The 11,362-nt window shown below is 48.4% G+C and overlaps 1 protein-coding gene across 5 annotated transcripts in view; it reads right to left on the bottom strand.

Moving 5' to 3' along the window:
* HMGCS1 (3-hydroxy-3-methylglutaryl-CoA synthase 1) overlaps positions 1–8,881 on the bottom strand; it is a 22,563-nt gene extending 13,682 nt beyond the window's left edge. For 3 of the 5 annotated variants that reach the window (XM_019532016.1, XM_019532017.1, XM_019532015.1), the window contains exons 1-6: positions 5,263–5,325; positions 3,542–3,999; positions 2,955–3,080; positions 2,219–2,383; positions 1,342–1,510; positions 1,054–1,224 (exon numbers count right to left, since the gene is read on the bottom strand). In XM_019532016.1, the coding sequence (XP_019387561.1) occupies positions 1,054–1,224; positions 1,342–1,510; positions 2,219–2,383; positions 2,955–3,080; positions 3,542–3,999; positions 5,263–5,312 (1,139 nt within the window). In that variant the 5' untranslated portion in view covers positions 5,313–5,325. Of the gene's footprint in view, positions 1–1,053; positions 1,225–1,341; positions 1,511–2,218; positions 2,384–2,954; positions 3,081–3,541; positions 4,000–5,104; positions 5,189–5,262; positions 5,326–8,774 lie in introns of those variants that run through there. The other 2 variants (XM_019532018.1, XM_019532019.1) reach the window with 2 other exon arrangements.
* Between the last annotated feature and the right edge of the window lie 2,481 nt (positions 8,882–11,362).

The raw sequence follows: 11,362 nt of genomic DNA on the forward strand, positions 1-11,362 counted from the left end.
GTAATGTCAATTGGAGAATGGCAATGTTCACCGAGAGGCAGCCCAGTCAGGGTGCAGGACGGAGCAGGAGCTCAAAGGAGGGAGGGGGCAGCACCCATTGCTGCATACACCTGTAAGGGCATGGGGGGTGCAGAAAGCGATGCAGGGATCTGTGTGCCCCTGGATCTGTGCACGGCAGGGCGGGGCAGGCTGCAGCTGCAGACTAGAGCTGGGACTGTGCTGGACTCTTCCCGGCAAGGGCTGGGCTTAGGGCAGGCAGCAGCAGCAGCAGCACTAGAAGGGGGCTGCAGGCACCCCAAGTCTTGCTGTAGCCCCACCACCCACCCAGCACAGCCCTGGTTGAACCCCCACCTCCACCCACATGCCAGGAAGAGCCAGGGCTGCACCAGGCGGGTGGTGGCGGTACTGGAAGTGGCGCTACTGGGGAGGACAGGTGGGGCTATGGTGAAGTTTGGGGTGGCTGCAGCCCCCTTCATAGCCTCATCCTAGTGCCGCGGCTGCCCAACCCCTGCCAAGAAGTACCCAGTGCAGGTCTGGAGTCTAGCCTGCCCGCCCCTGCCCTGCACTGATCCAGCAAAACATGCCTCAGCCCCATGCCCTCCCAGGGCGCACACAACAGTGGCAGGTGCCCCTCACCCACAAGTCACAGCTCCGTCCTGGGTCCCGTGCCCCGCCCCACTCCAGCTGGGCAGCGCACCTTCCCCCTTACTGCAGGAGTCCTTGATTTGCACCCCCCACACTTCTCTCCTCCTTCCCCTTTCATCACAACGAACTTACTATCTGCACGCTGCTGGGCTCAACTCCTCTCTGCATGCGTGCTGCACTGTGGCTGCACACATGCACAGGCATTATTCAACCAAGTTATCAGCCACTTCAGCCAATTTTCTTTATATTGGTACCAATCTGATATTGGACCAATATAAAAATCGGTGCACCTCTAATTTTCATGCCAAGTGGGTTTTCAGCTGGACTGCTATGACCAAAAGTTACCCTCCCAAACCTTTTCAGGAGTTAACAGTTAACAACTACTTATATTTCTGACTCTATACTTACTGAGCTAGAAGAGAAGTGAGGCAACCATAGACTGAGGGGGTATACATATTTCCATTCTGATTAGACACAAGCAGAGAAGCTTTAGTTTTCTGATTAAAGAGCTCAGAACTAGCTTTCATAAAGGCTTTCTCTACATCTCTGTCAAAGTATGTATCTTCCAGTTTTACATCCCTATTAAAAAAAAAAAAAAAAGCATTTAGAAAACGTTGGTATGCAGATGAAAGAAGGAAAAAACAGGTAGGATACTTCTTTCTTCCTTAGTTCAAAAAACAGATAGCAGCAACACACCTGAAAGCTTCCAGCCCATTATAGATACTATTTGTTATCTGTGGATTCTGGTTGCTAAGAAAGTCATTCAACAGCAGTCGGGCCACAGATTTCTGTACAAGTTTACAGTATGGCGAATGGAAGATCATGAATCCAAAGTCATTCAAGGTAAAGTCTCTGTCAGTTCCTTCTGGAATAGGAGAAAGTCCAAAAATCTTAACACTGCCACACATAGATAGTGCTCACATTAAAAAAAGCCATATTGCAAAGCCCTAAACTCTGCTCACCAGTTACTATACATATAGTAATTTGTTTCAAAGTGAAGTCATTACAGAAAAGTCCTTTATATGTGCCAAATGCAAACATTTCCTATTTTTGAAGCAACATTTGCAATCAAGCTATTATTTAAGAATAACAGTACTCAGAAAGCACCAGACTAAGAAGCTAGTTAAATATGTATCTAAATTTCATCAGCACAGCTTTGAAGATGAGACCAGGTTTAATGAATCCATTGATTCTGAACAATTACTAAAAAATGAAACTTTGACGGTTCTGAATTAAAGAACAGATTAACACAAGATAAACGTGCACAACCCCTTAAAAGCAAGGTATCACACTCTGAAAATTAGAACGAGGCTGCTGCTTTGCCAAAATCTGTTACCTTCACCCTCAAGGCAAAAGCAAGACGGTCCCTAAATGTGCACTTCCAAAATTTTTCTCCACAACAAACTGAAATGAGCAAAATCTGGCTTCTTACACATGTATCTACGAGTAGTCCTTACATTAAATGCCTGTATTTTGTGTCTGGCATTCAGAAATCACGTTCTCACTCCAAGATCTGACAGATCCATTTTATATCACCAGGGCCTGGAAGCAAGATTTGATAATAAAAACATACCCTTTTGCCACTTAGCTCGGATCTTGTTGCGGTAAACAGAATAGCAGCGATCCAATGCACTGAGGTAGCATTGTATAGATAGTTTCCCATCAACTACAGGGTATTCAGACACCATATCCGGTTTGTAAAAGTCATAGGCATGCTGCATATGGGTCCCACGCAATCCTGTTTTAAAATAAATTGATGAAAGATTAAAGGAATCAATTTCTTCCATCATTTCATATGCCTAGTGAAATATACCTTGCCCAAAGTCAGTTGCAAACAACTAAAAAAAGTGAGACTGGCTGAAGAGCTTATTGGTGGTAACATGCTGCACTTTTATGCTACTTTGATAACAACTGATCTCACTCCCCAGTTCAGTGGGAGCTGGAAATGCTGAAGAATGGCCAAAAGGCCTCCTCTTGCAAACAGAAGTGATGTTGACAAGCCCTAGCCAGTACAGTTCTTTTTTTGCACTGGAAAAAGCCCCAAGGGAAGGCAGGCAGAAGCACCTCCTTATCCTACCCGAGCTGAATTCCACTGAGGGAAATAAGCAGCCAGCCCAGAGCCAAGAGATGGAAAGTGTGAATTATAACAACATGGCTAAGAAGGAAGCTAGCTCTCTGGGGGCCAGGGAAAATGCTAGCAGCAGGGCTGGGCATCCAGGAGTAGCAGGCACATGCTTCTGAGTTCAGAGAAAATTCAGTATCCTTATAAATAGTGTTTGTTCTAAACACTAAGCTAAGCTAAGACTAACCTCTCTCAAAAATTAAAGGAGCATTTGGACCAACTAGCATAGCAACAGCACCAGCTCCGCCTGTTGGTCTAGCATTTCCAGTGGCATATACAGCTATGTCTCCAGCAACAACAAGTGCATAGCGCCCTGTAAAAGAAGAGAAACAGGAATCTTGTGAAAAGGAACCTCATGGATACTATACTATAATATCAGCCAGCAGTTCTTATAGCTTTGCCTTACAGAATAGATGGCTGAAGGAATAAGAATCTTTTAATACATTGAGAGTTTTTCAAGTTTGTTTCTACTTTAACCCTTCTTGGAATATACCATGCAGGTTTGCAAGAAACAGTGCATCTGTCTCAGTATCACTTTCCATCGCTATAATGTATATTCTAAATTTAGATTTCTGTGGAGATACAGATCAGCCACGTGCTCATTTAGGTTACTCTCAAAGACACTATTAGTAAATAGGCCTCAGCTTGTTGAAAGGCTTGGTGTGTAAATCCCACACTTTGCAATGTGTACTTGATGTGGTTAAATAATCACTTCATAGTTATTTGGATACTTGGAAAGCTATATCCTTGCTTACTGCCAAGAGGCATACTTACCATCCCAAGAACTGGACTCAATCCAGTTAACAGCATTAAAGAGAGCAGCAGTGCCTCCATAGCATGCATTCGTTGTGTCGATCCCTTCTACATCTGTATTACCAGATTCTTCAAAGAGTTGCATCAGAACAGTCTTTACAGATTTCGATTTGTCAATGATTGTCTCTGTTCCAACTTCCAGTCGCCCAATGCAGTCATAGGAGAGACTATTCCTCTCCATGAGCTTCTGCACCACAGTCAAGCAGAGAGAATTGATATCCTCTCTATCAGAGCAGAAACCCATCTTTGACTGGCCCAAGCCAATGGTGTATTTCCCAGCATCCACACCATCAAATTTTTCCAATTCTGTCTGGTCAACATACTGAGATGGGAAATAGATCTCCAGGGCAACAATTCCAACATCTTTTGGCCAACAGGCTTCAGCATTTACAGGAAGAGACCCAGGCATGGTGTTTGAACTTAAGAAGGGGAAAAAAGACCAACAAAATATAAGTTATCTGGGCACATTCACGTTGGACATCCACTTCACGTTTTAAATTCCTATATATTCCATCCAGCAGTTTGCTACATGTTATTCTCTCATAGCAAGCAGGAGTGCTTTTGTCTTTGTTAGGAGGGTATGCCATTGTGTGTTATTTATATTCATTCAGCTTTTAAATGTGCATATGTCAAAAATGATTTTTAATCTGAATATGATTTTTTATTGTTATGTTTAGTCATTATTTCCTTCTTTATAATGGACACACTTTTTTTTAAACTGTTGTCCATTAGTTGACTTTGAAATGCTATATAGTCTTTTTTAAAAGCCCTCCAAGTTTCATGTTTAAAACATTCATCTAAGCAGACACAGACACAAAATCAAAGGCCACATGAGTGTGCTCTATCCACGAGGACAACCTCAAATGCAAAAGTGATAAGCAAATAACCCATTCTGTCTTTGTAACTAAAAATGCTGCTTGGTACTTCGAACTCCTACAAACGAGGACGCTAAAGTGCCCAAACATACTCCACGGGGTTTGGACCTTCAAAATCACTGAATTTCCTTCAAGTCAGGCACTATTTTGGGTATGTGTAGAAAATTTCATCTAATACCTTCTTAAGGTAGAGGAAATCCAAATCACTTTTCATTTTAACACTAAGTTACTGGTTTCCAGACAAAGATCTTATACCATCAAAGCCTCTTTCAAATGAGATAGGGGTTTTCGTCTTTGGGACTAAACCTGTTTTGCAAATGACACGTGAACCACCCTGACGGCCTCAGAGAATTCAGCTTTCAGCTCTTTTTTTGCCCGATAAAAAATTAAATAAAGTTATAACTATAACCCCTTCTCAGCACCGGCATTTTAAATGCCTTTTCTTCATCATTTACTTCTAAGCTTTTTTTTGAAAGGTAAAATTAGCAGAAATCAGCAACATTTTAAAGTTGACCCCATACCGTCAGGCTGAAGTTAAAAACAAAAAAACCCCACCGCTCATTTTACTTATGTTCCTAAATTCAAGGATTAAATTGATCCCCACGCTCAGGGCCGCTGCTCCCCGCCCTCTTCCGACGCAACCTCTTACCCGAGCCTCCCTCGGCCCCTGCGGCCCGGCCCGGCCCAGCCCCGCGAGCCGCACCCGGGCGGGAGACAACTGCCCCGGCACACAGCCTGTGGGCGGCGGGTCAAAACGAGGCCCCGGGGGAGGGGCGAGGGGTACGGGGACCCAGCGGGTTCACTCACACGTTGCGGAATCCCATCGCCTCACGGCGCCGAGCCGCGCCCGTGCGCATGGGCGACAGCCTCTCGCGCCCCGCCCCCACCCCGCTGTCACCTTGACCGGCCAGGCTGCGCATGCACAGTCCGCCTCGCCAGTCCCTGGCAGCGCCTTCCTTGGCGGCGGGGCGGGGCCCGAGGGCTGCCGCAATTGTCAGGTTTAAACAGGCTTGACTGGTGCCGGGGGCCCCTGGGCAGCTCAGCCTCCGCCGCTGGAAGCCTCCTTGCAAGCCGTGAGGGACGGAGGGGAGCGGGGTCTCTGCTGGCCTCGCACTGACTGCGCGGTGTAACTGTCATGGATGCACGTGTCACTTTATCCGGGGCCAATTTGCACTTGCAAAGAAATTACCACGGGATAAAGATGGCTGCCCTGCTGTAAAAGGAGCTGAGCAACTATCAAATTAGTGCTTGAAAAGTGCACTGGTTTCTGGGCAGTTTTCATCCACCCCTGGCAGGGCCCTTTTTGCCCAACACAAAGGAGGGCTGCAGACTCCCAGTCCAGCCTGGTGTCTCTGCAGGAGCTGAATCACAGTTTAAGCTGCCAAGCACAGTGCCTGGGAGGGGGGGGGGGGGGGGGCGGGAGAAAGCTGGCTTCAGATGCACATGGTTCATTCAGCCTTCAGTGTTTGCAAAACAGGCTGCAAATACTTGGGTCACGTGTTGACTTTTGCAATAGGGCTGGACTCAGACTTTTCTGATGAACAGTCGCATTGCAGTGCCCACGAGAGGTTCACTTCAATGCAAGGCCAACCACAGAACAAAAAAAAAAACAACCAGATTTCCTCACAGGCACGGTTAGTATGTAGGTAGGACAAGTGCAGCTTTTCACCTCTTAGTTTAATCTAACTGCCCCAGCTTTCTTTAAGTGAAGGGTGGGTGTTTATAGATTTACAGTAGTTTGAATGATGCTTGTACAATAAGACAGTCAGTTCTTGTTCTGAAGACTCAAAAGAGATTAGGTCTGAACAGTAATGAGTAGTAGGACATTTATGTCATATTACAACAAACAAAAGCAGAGAAGTAGCATCTCCCTCAAAAGGAAACACTGGAGCTGGTTGCAGTTTTGGGTGCCAACAAAGTGCTTAGTCCTGAAGCGCAACTGAAAACACAAACCCCTCTGCTTGGCTGCTGCCCAACCCTCAAAAAGCTTAAATCCAGTATTTTATTCAGACTTTAAAAAGTTCCTCAGGTGCCTTTGTATGTGCCCAAAACTACCCCAATCTTGACAGGCCTAAGCCAGTTGGCATCTACTTAATGCCTAAATCCAGAAAGGATCCAGAAATTAAGCATCTCTCTGTCCAAGCCCCCTGAGGAAGTGAAGCCAGTAAGCATGGTCTAGTGCACAGCATCAGATTCCCTATTGAAGAAAAAATAAATAAATAAATAAATAAAAGTGGTGTTACTGATGCCCTCTTAACTGCCATCTGGAGCCCAGGCTTTGACAATCAAATGTTGTAAACACCACACAAGTTACTGGAAGATCCATCTCCAGAGTTTCCTCTTCTGGCTAAAGGTGGTTCAGGCCTGCATCTCTCACCTCTCCCTGTGCTGCAATCACCAGCCCACCAGCTATTCTGGGGGGAGTGCTCTCCAGCCCTCCTGTGGAAGCGGTGCCACTGGACAGAAAAGTCACTAGGCCAAGGACAGAAAGTGACTCTGTAGCGGAACTGTGATGGCAACTGGGGGGGGGGAGTCAGAGTGAGGGTCCCAGGTTCCAGCCCCAGCTGTGGGAACCCTTGCCTTTCTGTAAGATAGAGATGGTAGTTTCTGCATGAAATATGACACCAAGCTGACAGATATACCTTCTGGCAGTCCAGAAAATGAGGCACTTAAGCCCCACAGAGATGCTGGATTTCATATTTCTACATCTCTACCCTTTACAGCTAGCTGGTAGGAAGCTCTAAGAGCTGCCTGGTTGAGCTTTAAGCAGCTCTATGTTTTGTCACCTGAACAGTTTTGGATCCCATTTGAAGAGCCCAACTCTTTCCATGTATTGTATAGGAAGTCTAGGTTCATACCACAGGTCTGTCAATGCCACTGTGCTCCAAGCTCCTAACTTGTAGGGGCCCAAGTCATTTATTAGGTCTAGCCCATGGCATCTTCATGTCATCTTAATGCAGATCTTGTTAAGATCGTGCATAAGATGCCCGACATACCAACTGGTAAAGCGATGGCTTCTGCTAAGCTGGCAGCCATATTAGCTCTCAGGAAAGCTTGATCGTCAGTATCCAAAAGGATTTGGAATCCTGATGAAAATTAATTAGGTTCTATTTAGCTGCTGGGGGCTGAACCAGGGCTGTTATATTAACAGTGCTGCATGAAAGGAGACTGCACTCCTCCTGCACTGGATTAGCAGCTCTGAAGGCCTACCTCTTCCATGCTACTAGACCATCTGGTATTTAAAGTTCCCTAGTTCTAAGATCTAATAAGCTCTTCTATTAAAAAAAAATGTATTTCATACAGCAAGCATCTTTAAAGTGTTTTATTAGTTTAGCCAGGGTTTCCATCTCTGTAAAAAGGTTGTAAGGGAAACTATTTCTATGATGTCCTGCTGATGCTACCCACATACAGGCGATTCACCATAAATACTCACAACAGCTCCCTTGCCATTTTCACATCAAGTCATATATCATTCAAGATGCCTGACCCAGGACAAGTGACACACAAGCTGTACCAAGGAAACCTAGTTGTTACAGCAAAGGAACTGCTTGAAGAGGTGGGAAAAGGGATGGGTTTTGACCTCTTGTCCAAATCTCACTCAAGTTTTACCAAGGGAAGATGTGAAGATGGCTGATGTGTAGAAGTCAGAGTCAAAATGAGAGCGCAGTTAGCAAGAGCTTGGTATTATAAAAACCATAGCACTGATTACATAAAATACAAGCAATGAGGAATGACTTCACTTTGTGTCTCTTTAAAAAGCCTCTAGGAGACACGCCATACACAGCAGCCCTCTTGATGATTCCTGCCATGGTTGCAAGATGCCAGTAGCAAGATTTTCCACCAAATGCTGCAATTTGTCTGAAGCCCTCAGTGAATTTAAGCACTGTTGCAGATTTGCTTTTTGTTTTCAGCTATTTAAAAATGTATCAGCTACGCAAGAAAGATAATGCACCAAAGACTAGAAAAGGCAATGAAAAACCTCCTGTCCATTCTTCTTTCATGCAAGAAAGGAAGGCTCACGGGGCACGAGAAATGAATGACTTGCCACACAACAAGCGAAGACACAAAACATTTTTTCCTTACAAGACGACGGCTTTAACGCTTTTGGGCAGCCTCCCTGAAGAGCCCTTTCTGTAACCAAGATGTCTTAGGGCGATCTTTGACTGGACCCGTTCCCCTCCAGCGAGAGACGCCCTAAGACACCTTGCCTCTCCCCGAGTACCCCTCGCCCGCCCGCCCTCAGCACACGTACACTCCCTGGCAGGAGGACGCGCTCCGGCTCTGAGCGCCCCGACCACGTGCACTGCACCGCCCCGCACCTGTCCGAGGCGATGGTTCCCGGTCCTGGTCCCGCTACTGCTCGCTCCGCACGTGCGCTCCGCCCCGGGGATGAAGCCGCAAGGCGGCCGAGGCGCCTTTAAACCGGCCCCGCAGTCCCGGCGGCCGCGGGAGCCGTGAGCTGCAGCTCGGACGCCCAATCACCGCGGCGCTGCGCGAGGCCCGCCCCCGCGGCGCGGCGCCACCACTGGCCGAGCGGGGAGGAAAGCGGTGGGGGAATGGGGTGAGAAAGTGACGTACATGGCCAGAGTGTGGCCCGCCAATGGCAGCGCGGCGCAGGGGCTGGCGGCTCAATGGGAGCAGGGCGCCGCGGCCCGGCGGCCAATGGGAGGCGCGCTGGCGACGGCGGGTGACGGTAGGGCGGCCGCAGGTCCCCGCGGGGTTCGGGAGGCGGTTGCCTAGCGACGGGAGCCAGGCTGTAGAGCATCGCGCGGCCCGGCTTCGACCGGGACCATCCGCCACCGCCGCCGTGCGCCCGTTGTACCCCTGCCCTGCTTGGGGGCCTGCAGCGGGCTCGCTCCCCACCCTGGCATGGGGGACATGGGGGTTGGCACGTGGGGCTCCCCTCATGACATGGCCTTGCAGGCAATGCTGTCACCCGTCTACCTTCTGCACTGCACTGCAACCAGCCGCGTGGCTGTAGCTGGGCAGCTGCCTGGCACTGAGTTTGTGCAAGGGCAGAAAACAGCTGTCGCCACAATGCCCTGCGATTGGGGCAATATGGGCAGTCATCTTTCCTGCCCACGTGTGGAGGGGCTGGATCTGACGATCTTGTGAGGTCCTTTCCAACCCCTAACATCTATGAATCACTGCCCCGGCTCGCGGCAGCCATCCTGGGTGTATCGTTCCACCACAGCCTGTACCAGTCTGTTGATGCCATACAACACCAGGCCCAATGAGCTGATAACACGGTGGATATTTCATGTGATGGCGGCCTGTAAGTGTGTTAAATGCAAGATAGGGTGCCCTAGGCCCGCAAGTGTGTATTAGTCTTATCTCAACAGCATATAACAGGTTCAAAACCACAAATTGGTTCCTGGCAGGTACAGAAAGGGTAAAGATGCCACCTACGACTGCCAACACCCAAAAGGCCTGCTCTTGCCAGGATAGTGTGCTGGGAATAAAAGGGGGGCCAGCGAGCTACAAAATATCACTCACAAAGTTGCTCCCTTAGTAGTCAGCAGTAGTAGGTTTCATGACATCTTGTGGCAGGGCCTCAGGTGCCCTGCACCTGAGAGCAGAAAACAGCTCCGGAGAGACCCTTAGTGGCAAGAAGAGGGAGGCCCAGCTGTCAGTTACCAGGGTAGCCAGGGTAACAGGTGCTGGTTGCCAGGACAACCGCCAGGGAGCCAGCTGATAGGAAGGGGCAGGGCCTGGCTCATATAAGCCCAGGCAGGAGGCCAGGAGGGTAGTTCCCCTCTGGTGGCTGAGGGAGGAGGAGCTAGGGCTTGGCTTGAGCATCCTCTGGTCACTGCTGGGGTTAGAGTGTTTTCCTGCTAGGGACTGAACATTGTTTGGCTAGATGGCTTAGCTTTTTATGTTATAGTCAGGGGCTCTGTGTTTTTGTGTTTGCTGTTTTAACCAGAGGACTGGGTGAGGCTATTAGGGGTTGGAGGAGGCCTTATAGGGGCTCCATGGGAGCATGGGGACCTAGGTGCTGGAGAGGGTGCAGCATTTGGGGTGCATTGACCCCAGTCCCAGAGCAAGGTGGGAAGTGAGGGGGCAGAGGAGAGGGCCAAGTCACAACAGGGCCCAGGTCAAAACCACATCAGTACCATCTGTAAGGCTTGGGCTGTGGTGTAGGGGAGGAAAAGGAGCCACAGATAGCGCCCCTGGCACCAGGGTGCATAAAGTTGGGCAGCCTCCTGCTAATTACTCAACCAATTTAATCAATTAAGGTCAAGGCATGACAGGCAAGTAAGCAGGTGGTTGGCCCATAACAGGAGGGTGGAGTCACCACTAGAAAAGCTTCAGTAGCATACTCCTGTCACGCATCTATTTGTTACACCCACCAGAAAGCAGGACACTTTAACCAGTTTCAGGTTTGGTGTCACCAGTAGGGATCTGGCTTCTTGGACCACAGGATCTTGTTCCAAAAGAAGGATTGCTGAAAAGAGATGGGATCCACCTGATGAAAAGGGAGAAGAACAGCTTCAGAGGCTTACTAACATTGAGGAGGGCTTTAAAATGGGTTCACCGGGGGATGGAGAACAAAGTCCTGAGGTCAGTGGGGAAATGGGTAAAATGGAAGAAGCACAAGCAGGAGGGGGCAAAAGGGAAGGCATTCTCAGTCTTACTGAGAAAGTAGAGCAATCGACTAGCGACCTCAGATGTCTGTACACAAACCCACGGAGCTTGGGAAACAAACCGAAAGAACGTAGTTCCTTGACTGTGCAAGGGCTTCCAGATGTGACTGGAATAGCAGTAATGTGTGTGTTGGGATAATTTGCGTGACTAGAGCACTGTCATGGATGGGTATAAACTTCAGGAAGGACGGGCAGGGGAGAAAAGGAGGAGTTGTTCTTTATGTAAAAGAGCTGTATGATTGCTCAGAGCTCCGGTATGAAAC

This window comes from Crocodylus porosus, unplaced genomic scaffold (assembly GCF_001723895.1).
Source record: "Crocodylus porosus isolate Cpor-Errol unplaced genomic scaffold, CroPor_comp1, whole genome shotgun sequence".
Classification (NCBI taxonomy): domain Eukaryota; kingdom Metazoa; phylum Chordata; order Crocodylia; family Crocodylidae; genus Crocodylus; species Crocodylus porosus.